We start from the raw sequence: 12,402 nt of genomic DNA, 5'->3' as shown, positions 1-12,402 counted from the left end.
AAAGTCATGTTAGATTCTGTGATAGAGCTAACATCTGAAAGAGATGCCATTAATGCTGAACTTGAAATTCTTTCTGAAAACAAAGTTCAACTTGAAGAGACAATGGCAAAAATGGTGTCTCTAGAGTTAAATAATTCTGAACTTAAGTATCAGTTGAGTGAGCTTACTGAAAAGGCTGAAAAACTAAATGGAGAGCCAAATAGCTTGCAAGCTGAAATTGAGGAAAAATTGAAAAACTCTGAGACAAATCTCAGATTGTCACTTGAAAAGAATAACAAATTAGAACAGGATGTTGTTAAACTTAAGGAGGAACTTGAAAATTCTCTTAAGTGGACCAAATCATCAAAGTTATTGTCAAATGTGACAAGTCAGAGTAATTTCAATAAGAAAGGACTAGGAAGTCTAAACATAAGTCCTCCTTATAATCCTCACAGTAAGTATGTGTTTGTGTCTGATAATCTGTTGTGTCTGCATTGTGGAAAAAATGGACATTTGAAAAAAGAGTGTGTCAGCTGGAAAAACTCTCGTGAAAGATACTCTAATTATGCTGAAAGACAGAATGTACCAAATAAGAGACCTGGTCCTACAGAATCTGTCCCAACTCACAGATTTTCAAAGAAAAAATCTGTTCCTGCTCCTAGGTCCTTTGTTAGAAGGATTCAAAGTCTACCGTATTGGGCAAATTACAATCTGATCACTCCTTTGTCTGCCTACTGGGAACTCAAGCTGAAATGGGTTCCCAAGCTTAACAAGTGACTTTTGGTGCAGGTGAGTGAGAGGAGCAGCAGTCAGTGTTGGTATATGGATAGTGGCTGCTCTAAACATATGACTGGTGATGTAAATAACTTCCTCTCACTCAAGACCCTCCAAGGAGGAGGAGTCTCATTTGGCGATGGCAAGAAGGGGTACATTTTGGGAGTTGGGAAAGTGGGAAGATCTCTTGAAGATTCAATCGACAATGTTTACCATGTGGATGGTTTGAAGTACAGCTTGCTGAGTGTTTCACAAATCTGTGATAAAGGAAATGAAGTCAAGTTTACTTCTGAGAAATGCACTGTGGTGAGTTTAACTACAAACAAGGTAATTCTCACTGCACACAGAAGTAAAAATATGTATGTGGCAAACTTGGAAATCTCTCATGGAGATGACTTGACATGTCTCAGTGCTCAAAATGAAAATGCTGATCTCTGGCATCGTAGGCTGGGACATGTGAGTTCATCTTTATTGAATAAATTGATTTCAAAGGACCTGGTCCGAGGGTTGCCTAAGATGAAGTTTGCTGAAAATAAAATATGTGAAGCTTGTGTCAAAGGAAAGCAAATCAGATCATCTTTCAAGCCCAAGAATCAGGTAACATCATCAAGAACCTTAGAGTTGCTGCATATGGACCTGTGTGGACCCTTGAAGATTCAAAGCAGAAATGGCAAGAAGTATATTTTGGTGATTGTTGATGATTATTCAAGATACACCTGGACGAGATTTTTGAGATCAAAGGCAGATACAGCTGATGAGTTGGTGGTATTTTTCAAAATGATTCAAACCAAATTGAATCAAGTTGTTTGCAGTATTAGATCTGATCATGGGACAGAATTTGAAAACTCAACTCTCGATAGATTCTGTATGGAAAATGGTACAAGCCACAACTTCTCTGCTCCAAGAACTCCTCAACAAAATGGAGTAGTGGAGAGGAAGAACAGAACCTTGGTGAATATTGCCAGAACTATGATTATTGAATCAAATCTTCCTCAAAGTTTCTGGGCTGAAGCTGTTAACACAGCATGTCATGTTACCAACAGGTGTCTAATAAGAGCTGTGCTAAACAAGACTCCTTATGAACTACTCAACAACAAGAAGCCAATGCTGAATTACCTTAGAGCCTTTGGATGCAGATGTTTTGTGCTGAACAATGGGAAGGATGATCTGGGAAAATTTGATCCCAGAAGTGATGAAGGAGTATTTGTTGGATATTCTTCATCCAGCAAAGCCTACAGAATATTCAACAAGCGAACACAATGCATTGAAGAAAGCATTCATGTTGTTTTTGATGAAAATGGAAGCTTGAAGAGTGATGGATCAAATGATGATGATGATGTGCTAAAAATGCTAACATCCAAGAAGATTGAAGGCGCTCAAACTGATGCAGATCAACAACTGAAAAATGATTGTGAAGATCAGAATCACAGTCTACCTGAGGAAGATGCTGAGGTTGAACAGGATGATAGGGTACCTGGTACTACTCAAAACTCCAGCCAGAGTACATCAGAACCCCCAGAAGATGATGTCACTCCTGATGAAGAAGATCATGATGGTCTGCCAAATCAGTCTGCTGCAAGGTCAGGATGGAAGCATAGTTCATCACATCCTCTTGATAATCTCATTTCTCCCTTGAATTCTGGAATTCAAACTAGATCAAAAACAAGAAATCTAGTTGCATTCTCAGCATTCATATCATCCATTGAGCCTAAGAATGTTAAAGAAGCATTAAGTGATGCAGACTGGATCAACTCTATGCAAGAAGAACTTCATCAGTTTGAAAGAAGTAAGGTATGGTACCTGGTTCCTCGACCTGAAGGCAGAACAATAATAGGAACCAGGTGGGTATTCAGAAACAAACTTGATGAAAGTGGAGCTATTACTAGAAATAAATCCAGGCTGGTAGTGCAAGGATACAATCAAGAAGAAGGAATTGACTATGATGAGACTTTTGCACCGGTTGCCAGAATGGAAGCTATTAGAATCTTAATAGCTTTTGCTGCTTTTATGGGATTCAAGCTGTATCAAATGGATGTGAAGAGTGCATTTCTGAATGGAGATCTCAAGGAGGAAGTATATGTCAAGCAACCTCCTGGTTTTGAAGATACAGAGCTACCAAATCATGTGTTCAGATTAAACAAGGCACTATATGGTCTGAAACAAGCTCCAAGAGCATGGTATGAAAGGCTGTCAAAATTTCTGTTGAAGAATGATTTCAAAAGAGGCAAGATAGACAATACTTTGTTCTTATTAAAAAGGGAACAAGAATTGCTTATCATTCAAGTTTATGTGGATGACATAATTTTTGGAGCCACTTCAGAACACCTGTGTGAAGAATTCTCATCACTAATGGGAAGAGAGTTTGAAATGAGCATGATGGGTGAGCTGACATTTTTCTTGGGACTGCAAATCAAGCAATCATCAAATGGAATTTCAATATGCCAGGAGAAGTACATCAAAGAGCTTTTGAAGAAATTCAACATGTTTGATTCCAAACCTATTGACACTCCTATGGGAACAAATTCCAAGATGATAGTAGAAGAATCTGATCCCCTTGTGAATCAGACAATGTACAGAGGAATTATTGGCTCCCTGCTATATCTGACTGCTAGCAGACCTGATATTGTTTACAGTGTAGGAATGTGTGCCAGGTTTCAAGCATGTCCTCGTGATTCACACCTGAAGGCTGCAAAACGCATTCTCAGATACCTGAAGAAAACAGGGGACCTGGTTCTCTTTTATCCTGCAGGTGATACTTTTGATCTGGTTGGTTTTGCAGATGCTGATTTTGCAGGTTATCAAGTTGACAGGAAGAGCACCTCTGGAATGGCTCATTTCCTTGGATCTTCACTTATCTCTTGGGGCACTAAGAAGCAGAACTCTGTGGCTCTTTCAACTGCTGAAGCTGAATATGTAGCTGCTGCAGCTTGTTGTTCTCAGTTGCTGTGGATCAGGCAACACTTAGAAGATTTTGGAATCCACATTAAAGCAATCCCTCTAATGTGTGACAACACCAGTGCTGTGAGTATGGGAAAAAACCCAGTTCATCATAAGAGAACAAAGCACATTGATGTTAGACATCATTTTTTGAGAGATCATGTTGAGAAGGGAAATATTGTGCTCACATACTGTCCAACGGAGGAACAGATTGCAGACATCTTCACCAAGGCTCTCAGCAAGGACCAATTTGAGAGAAATCGGCTGAAGTTGGGGATGTTGATCTCCAAGTGATGTTTTTAGCTTCAAACAGAAATATTCCCTCGATGGTTAGAACTGTTGTGCAGGTATCCTTTGTGTGAATTTTAAATATTTGCTCAAGATCATTTTTGTACCTTTCGTAGGTATACCTTCAATAGGGATCTGCTCAGCAAAAAGAAGAGGTTAGAACAATTAAGGAATGAAGTTAAACTCTATCATGGTACCTGGTACCTGTCCAGGTTAGCATTTTACATTAAGTTTAAACTAAAAATTTTGACCGTTGAAAATGCCACGTGTCAGTCATCGGTTACTCTGACCGATCAGTCCAATCGTTTTTTCTCTCAAACGACGCGCCTAATCAATGGACCTGGCACCTTCTCACTTCTTTTAAAAAGGGGTCTTTTCTCCTGAAACTCTCATTCATCTTGAAACTTTATCTCTCTCATTTATCACAAAGACCTCTCACATTCAAAGGCAAATCTGTCTTCCTTCTCTCTTGCGTTCTTCCTGTATCGTAACCATGTCTTCCTCGTCATCTTCTTCGACGCAAATGCTGGGCACACTTGATGAAATTACACCTCTTGCCTTCTATTCTCCAACACCTGCTCCAGCCAGCACTCCTCTCCCACCCAGTCCCTCACAAAATGCTCCAGATAACCCGTTCTTCTCCATTGATCTAAACACTTCTACAGTACCTGGTACTTGTGAAGACATGTTGCCTGACAACATGTTTGAGGGAGATCTACCAAAACACAGGGCTTCAGAGTCAAATATTCTAGCAGCGAGTGAGGAACTCGTGATTGAGAGTCTTGCAATGATGAGGGAAGAGGCCAGAACAGAACACACTGTTGCTCTTGAAAGAGAAGAGGTAAGGCCTTCTCAACCCATTTTTGACAAAACCCCAGATTTAGGGCGGTATTCTTCTTCTTCTTCATCTGAATCTGCTAGTAAAGAAGAACCTTTAAAATGGAGGGTGGAGAGTAGAAAAGGGAAAGAAAAGGTTGTGGAGGAGGCTCCTAAGAGAAGACCTAATACAAGGTCTGCTGCACAGAAATTAATGGGGGATGCCTTGAAGGCAAGTGCACGATCTGCTGCCGCAGTCAGAAGTGCACGAACTTTCAAGGTATCACACTTTAAGATACCCAAAGAAAATTTGGTTGAGTTGTCTGGGGAAGAGGTTGAAAAGAAAAGTGACAAGAAGAAGTCAGAAAAGAAAAGAGAAGTGGTTACAAAGAAGGTTGAGAAGTCACAGTCAAAAGGGAAGAAAACTGAAAGGAAGAGAAAGCGGACACAGGGACCTGGTTCTCAAGCCCAGAAAAGTGAGAATGTCAACATGCAGGAAATAGTTGACAGTCTGAGGAACCAAGCAGTTCTTGCTGGTAGAGTGTTTGATATGGGGATTATCACTCTTCCAGGCATGGACTCTCTGCACGACATGGTGGAGATCCAGTCTTGGTTGCACCTGTTCAACAAGCAATCCCCCATCCTCCATGAAGAAGAGGTCCGTGAGTTTTATTACAATGTTCAATTTCTGGAGGATGGGAGTCTCCTCACACGTGTGAACGATATTGCCATCTCTTTAAATGAGGAGATGTTGGGCAAAATACTCAGAGTGCCTACTGAGGGGACCCGGTCCGTGCAGGAGAAAACTTGCTCTTCAGAATTTGCATCTCTGATTTCAAAGACTCCCACAACCAAGGTTGCTGGGATCTATAAGAAACTCATGAAGAGTGAGTATCAGCTGGTCTTCGAGTTCGTCAACAAAGTGGTTCTCCCTCGAACTGAAAAGAGAACACTTGCTACTGCTGCTGACTTGTACATCATGGAGATGCTGTGCAGCTTTGAGGCTCTGAGTCTTCCTGGTCTTATGATTGAACACATTCACAAGACAGTTATCGAGAGGAAAGGAGTACATGGAATGGGATATGGATACTTTCTCACTAAAGTATTCACACACTTTCAGATTCCTCTTGGTATTGGAAAGGTGGGGACAGTCAAGCAGACCATCTCTGAGCACACCTTGGTTGAATGTGAGTGCATTGAAGGCAGAGGCTTGCCAAAAAGCAAAATGGCACAACTTCTTGCGGACCTGGATAAGCTTAAACATGAGACTGAGGAACTCACTGTGCGTTTGAGTGGTAAAGAGGCTGAAATTGCTGTACTCAAGGCAGAGCTTCTTACTGCACAAACTGAGGGACCTGGTTCTTCAGCTGCACAAGCTCTGGAGAAAGAGAACAAGGAGTTGAGGGCGAAGATAACTGCCCTGCAAGAAAAGGCCATCCAGGATAATGATGCTGCCAATGCACGACTCACTCTTGTTATCCAGTCCCTATCCAAGACCCCTCCCTCTTCCTAAACCTGTCAATCAATCCCTCCTTGTGTTGTTTTTTTTGTGTGGCAAATTCTCGTGTTAATGGATTTTTAGTTTGCTTTTAATGTATTATGTTATAATGGCTTGTTGGTTACTTTATTCCTTTGATGTTCTTCCCAGTTTCTTTTGTGAATGCTTGTCCTCTACTGTTTGATTGCTGATTAGCTCTGATCTTGTACAATATTTATGTTGACTCAATGGTTTACTGCATATCTTTTTTATGATGCCAAAAGGGGGAAGTAAACTGTAAGTAGCAAAATAAAAGGGAACATACATTAAGGGGGAACATGCATTAAAGGGGAATATTAAGAAAAAGGGGAATATGCAGAAAGGGGGAATACAATGTCAGGGGGAACGACTCTGGTGAAGATCTCAGATCATATCATTGTTTGTCATCATCAAAAAGGGGGAAAATGTTATTTGTAGTTTTGATGATTTGACAAACTTAGGGACCTCATAAAGGTACCGGGTTTTCTACTTGAGTATTGCAGGTGTCTTGTTTGAAGTATTGCAGATGAAACAAACCCAGGGACCTAGTAGAGGTACCAGGCTCTCTTGAGAGTGAGCCAGTCGACTGCCAGCTGGAGATAGTACAGAAAGTAGGTGCACACTTCCCGATGGCGTCAGAAAGTGTGACCTTTCCAACCAATGGCAAGATGTTTAGGAAAGGGACTTGTCAATACAAAAGACACTTTCCTAAACACTTTTTGGTAGTTTTTGCAACTTGATAAACACTTTTCAAGAACTCTTGCAAAGGCTAACACAAAGGAAAAAGGCAGAATCATTCCTTGAACAACAGCAACATCTGGAGCTTTTCGTCTAGTTGTTTTAGGAATTTATTCTCTTGTTCTTAAATTGTAAACCACTCCTAAATCTATAAAGGAATTGGTGTGTTGAGTTAAAAGTCTAGGTTGTCCAGGTGGGATTGCTTAGTGGGTAGATTGTTTTTCTACTTTGGCTTGTTGAGCAATAGAGGTCTATTGCTTAACGGTAAGATTGATAACTCTTTCTTACATTTGGTGTAATCGTGTTTCGCTTTTGCTTTTGAAGATTAGTGAAAACGATTGAAAATCCTGTGAGACAGGTCGTGGTTTTACTCCATTAAGCAAGGAGGTTTCCACGTAAAATCATTGTGTTGATTTTACTGCATTCAACTTTCTGGTAATTTTCTGAGTTGAAGTAAGGGACCTGGTCCATTACTCGTTAAGTGAAAGCATACATTCTATCAGTATGCAATATATATGAATTATAATTGGTTTTTAAAATATATTAGGTTTGTTTGGTAAAAGTTTGACACATTGTATTATAAGTGTATTAAAATGTGTGATAAATGAATTATCTATCTTAAAATTTGTATTATATGTGAATAAAAAATTGTTCTTTGTAATATGAATTAAACTTGTATTATAAATGAATTAAAAGTGATCAAGTGAAAAAGAAATATTATTACTATAAATGATAAATATTTTTTTTATTATAGTATATTTATGTAAGTTTCCCCTTTAATTCGACGCGGAGCATGGATAGGTTCACAAATCAAATTATTAAAAGAGAATAAGATAAATTAGCTTGTTCTTTATTATAGTATGAAAATCCAAAAGAGGTATACATAATGATCCTAGCTTTAATATGTTTCCAGTACTATATCAATGGTTTATCTTATGTTATTGTGTCTGCCTTATTATACGACTACTATTTCATGATTTATTAAAATTAGTTTAGCATGTTTATGTGCAAACATAAAATCGTTCCTCCCTTTGAAATAGTCATCAAATTGCATTTTCGCTAATTAAAATGATCATTTGGTTCTGTACACAAGCTCGCCAAATGATTTTTATTTTTTTGGGTACGGTATACATTTTTCAGGATCTGAACGTTTATAATAAAGCAGAAAAAACAGCCTAAAAAACATGCATGGTTGACAACAACTCCATCAAATCTCACTATTCCCTCTATATAAACAAGTACTATTCCTTCATCTCCATTGTACCAAACTGATTAAAGAACAACTTGATTTTGTGTAACAAGTTGAAAATGGGAAATATAAGGACATTGTTGCCTCTAGTGCTAGTACTTTTCTCCGCGCTGGTTGCCTCTGTTTGTGGCTATGAATATGAAGGGAGAAAGAGTGAGCAAAGGACACAAGGAGAAAAATGGTTCTTGTTACGTCAGTTACATAATGTTGTGCAAACTGATGCAGGGTCTATGAGAATGGTGAAGGGTGGATATCGAGCGGGTTCTTTTCTACATAGTCCAATGCATATTGGTTTCATCTCCATGGAACCAAATAGCCTTTTCATCCCTCAGTACCTTGATTCCGACCTTGTCCTCTTTGTTCACCATGGTAAAATTCACTTCAATACACTGACATCATATAAAATTAAAGTGCAAACCAGAGTTTTTCATTTTCTATGAATTGAATGCAGGGGAAGCAAGAGTTGGACACATTTATAGGGATGAGTTAGCAGAAAAGAGTTTAAAGCAGGGAGACATCTACACGATTCCTGCTGGATCAGCTTTCTATTTGGAGAATAGAAATGAAAATCAGAGACTTCGAATAATTTGTAGTATTGATATTACCTCAGAATCCATGGGATGGCATGCTTTCCAGGTACCCTAAGTCAAATTCTCAAAAATTGATCATTTAATCCATTTCTTTACAAAACTTTTTAACTTGTGATAATATTTTGCAGTCTTTCTTCATTGGTGGAGGAACTCATCCTGCATCCGTTCTTGCTGGATTCGATCATACCACATTATCAACTGCTCTTAATGTAAGTGTTCAAATGAATTTACCATTTCTTACTACATTTATCAGTGAAAAAGAGTAGCTGAGTTAATATTAAGTAAAATGGCAGGTCTCAACAGAAGAGTTAAAGACGTTCTTGACCAGGCAAACTTCGGGTCCAATCGTGCATCTATCTGGTTCTCATCACACAAATACGTGGTCCGAGTTCTTGGCCCAAGAACCCCACCATAAACTAGCTCACTTGAAGAGGATTGTGAATTTCGAGGAAGAAGCTAACTCCAAACAGGAGGAATCAACATGGTCATTGAGGAAAATTCTTTTCACTTTATTAAACAGAGAAGACATTGTTAACAGAGTAGGTCACAGAGCTCCATCAGCGTGCAGTCTCTACAACAGGAATACCGATTTCAAGAACGAGTATGGATGGACCAAGAAGTTGGACGAGTCTGATTATTCTCCTCTAAAACAATCTGGCCATGGAGTTTATATCGTCAATCTATCTCCGGTAATGATCAGTTGCATGCATTAACTCAAATCTAAACGCGTGAAAGAAAATCATAGTTAACATGGTCCATGTATATATAGCAACTTGTATGCTTCTTATCTTGCTTACACATTTCATCTCTCTTTTACTTGTAAATTTAGGGATCCATGATGGCACCTCATGTTAACCCAACAGCCATAGAGTATGGAGTAGTGTTGAAAGGGACTGGTAGGATTCAAATTGTGTATCCGAATGGGACTTTAGCCATGAATGCAAGAGTACGAGAAGGGGATGTTTTTTGGGTGCCGAGGTACTTCCCGTTCTGCCAAATTGCCTCAACAAATGGCCCATTTGAGTTCTTCGGCTTCACTACATCAGCAAGGAGGAACCATCCACAGTTCTTGGTGGGTAGGAACTCATTAATACAGCGCTTGAGAGGGCCAGAATTTGCAGCTGCATTTGGAATTGGTGAGAAAAGGCTTAAAAGGATTACTAATGCTCAGCATGAACAAATCATTTTGCCATCATCATCATCTACTCCTGGTGACATGGTCTAGTTGAGTTATGACACGAAAGCTTGAAGCCAGTTTTGGAACTTAGTTTTTTTGTTTCCTCTTGTCTGTTTTTTCTTTCATGCGATCTGCTTTTGTTTCCTCGGTAGTCATGTTGAACACAAGACATATTGCCCTTTTGAGTTATGAATAAGACGGATCGGCTTTTTGACATGATTTTGTTCTTCATTTGAACTATATTAGTACAAGTTATAAGAAAATTTAAAATTTCAGCAACTTCAGGTTATTTATGTCCATGCAGCAGATCTATGAGCTGATAGTCTCAAAAGTATTAGTCAAGCCTGCGTTCATCCGTGAAATGTTCTTGTTTAAGCTTAGTGACACATAGCCTAGCATATATTGTATACACATAAAAGTGATTTTGACCTTATCTATAGCCTTAATATGCTATAATACATCTGTTTTGATACTTTAGTCATACGGCAGGGCTCAAATTACTAATCCAACTGGTCAGCGTCTCCACATTTTTGGTAATATCTTCTAGGAAATCACTTCTAAGTATGACCAAAATATCGTCTGGATAGTTCTCTTTTACCTTGTCCAACAAAACTTGAAAGATTTGACACTCACTATTAGTAGCAAGCTTATGATCGGAGTAACCTCTGGGACAGTCAAACAGTCTAGACATATTTAATAGGGCGATACTAGAGATGCATACGAACAGAAAAGTAAGGATCAATTGATAAGAGTACCTCTTAGTGAACCGTTCATGCAAGACAGAACTGTTAGTTTGAAGTACCACCACACAATCAAAGCAACATTCAGGAAAGAAGTCACAGGCGTGATGATCAACGATGTTTCCACCTTCTTCCATCAAGTTTTCAAGAGCATCACATACCTGGATAAGAAACATAATGCTACTTAGGGCCCGTTTGGATGGGCTTAATAAAAGCTGCTTTAAAAAAGTACTTTTGAAAGTGCTGAAACTTATTTTAAAAATAAGCAGTTATATGTTTGGATAAAAGTGCTGAAGTTGCTATGCCAAACGCGAAAAGGGAAAATGGAAGAAAGAGATGTTAGTGTTATGTTGTAATTTGGAGATTGTATAAAAATATTAAGGGCAAAAAGATAAAAATGTGGTCAACTTAAAACAGCTTATAAGCTAAAATAAAAAAAGCACCCCTACCCCAGCTTTTAACTTTTGGCTTAAAATAATTTTTTTTAACTTAAAATAAGTTATTTTGAGTATTGCCAAACAGCTAATAAGTCAAAAATCAGCTTTTAAGTCAGTTTGACCAGCTTTTAAGCTGAGCCAAACAGGCTCTTAATATTCAAAGAAAACTAATTTCCCCAGTCGAGACCTGGAAATAGGAAAATTTGGTATACAGAAACTTCAGACTGTAAACATAGAAACTTTTTTCCTGCAGGCCTGCCTTCCTATCGTAAATAGCATAAAAACTCATAAAATGCAAGGTAGAGAAACAACACAATCACCATATAAAACTCAAATTCCATCACTTGATCATCCTTAGTTAAAACCGCTTTTGAAGAGCACAAATCAATTGATCAATCAACGATACCTCAATCCTGAATCAACTTAGTTGGGTATATCTATATGAATACAGTATCCATTCGACTCAATTCAGTTCCATTTTATTCCCATACTAAATATGATGTACTCTGAAGAGCACAACTTAAACAAAATTCAAATTAATACTGCTATCTAATCCTTAAATCTCACCTATTGAATGTTTAACAGTTCGCGTCCATTAAATCTAAAACTTCCTAGAAAAACATTGCAGCAACTTCTGGGTTAGGGACCATATATTGTCAAAACTTGAACAAAAATAGAGTAATTGGTAAAAAAAGTCAAAATCAAGGTATAGGTTTAACCTGTTAGAGCTTTAATGAGGAAAATGTATAAAGACTTACGAGGTCTTCATTGATGTAGTAGCAATCGAAGGTGTCATCCCAGCCGTTCGTCAAGTTTTCCTCATTAGCGAAATCGCCGACGTTGATGTGGCGGAGCTCTGTCACCTCCGCCAGAGCAGCCGCCGTAGTTGTCTTCCCTGTGCCCGGAGTTCCGGTGATAAGTATATTAGGTCTCTTCCTGCCGCTGCTATTTAGCGTCATGGCCTTCAGTTGAATCAACAAGAAAGCTTTTCTTTATTAAAGAGTTGACTTAGAACATAGTTGAGCTAGGTCAAACTCTCTAAGATTTGTTTAAACAAAATTAAATTAACAAGAGAAATTAAAATAATAAATTAGTGTGAATTGATTAATTAGAACGAGTGTGTTTACATTATACCTTATATCGTTTCTTTTATTGTATTTG

At 38.5% G+C, this 12,402-nt stretch overlaps 2 protein-coding genes across 4 annotated transcripts; one reads left to right on the top strand and one right to left on the bottom strand.

The window, feature by feature from the left end:
• Positions 1–8,153: 8,153 nt before the first annotated feature.
• LOC107022743 (vicilin-like seed storage protein At2g28490) lies at positions 8,154–10,283 on the top strand. The gene is made up of 5 exons (XM_015223333.2): positions 8,154–8,666; positions 8,749–8,933; positions 9,016–9,096; positions 9,181–9,576; positions 9,717–10,283. Exons 1-5 carry the CDS (start codon positions 8,357–8,359, stop codon positions 10,110–10,112), a joined length of 1,368 nt encoding a protein of 455 aa, XP_015078819.1. The 5' UTR covers positions 8,154–8,356; the 3' UTR covers positions 10,113–10,283.
• Positions 10,284–10,381: 98 nt separating this feature from the next.
• LOC107022744 (adenylate kinase isoenzyme 6 homolog) lies at positions 10,382–12,233 on the bottom strand. 3 transcript variants are annotated; one of them, XM_015223334.2, is made up of 3 exons: positions 12,000–12,233; positions 10,820–10,965; positions 10,382–10,747 (listed from the first exon to the last, which is right to left on the bottom strand). In XM_015223334.2, the coding sequence occupies exons 1-3, from the start codon at positions 12,198–12,200 to the stop codon at positions 10,543–10,545; spliced, it is 552 nt and encodes a 183-aa protein (XP_015078820.1). In that variant the 5' UTR covers positions 12,201–12,233; the 3' UTR covers positions 10,382–10,542. The 3 variants fall into 3 exon arrangements, with proteins under 3 accessions (XP_015078820.1, XP_015078821.1, XP_027773400.1); XM_015223335.2 differs by having other exon boundaries at positions 10,382–10,729; positions 12,000–12,231; XM_027917599.1 differs by having other exon boundaries at positions 10,382–10,965.
• Positions 12,234–12,402: the final 169 nt, after the last annotated feature.

The sequence above is a fragment of the Solanum pennellii genome, chromosome 6 (assembly GCF_001406875.1).
Source record: "Solanum pennellii chromosome 6, SPENNV200".
NCBI lineage: Eukaryota > Viridiplantae > Streptophyta > Magnoliopsida > Solanales > Solanaceae > Solanum > Solanum pennellii.
Note: the sequence above shows the minus strand (reverse complement) of the source record. Positions and strands in the feature narration are given on the sequence as shown.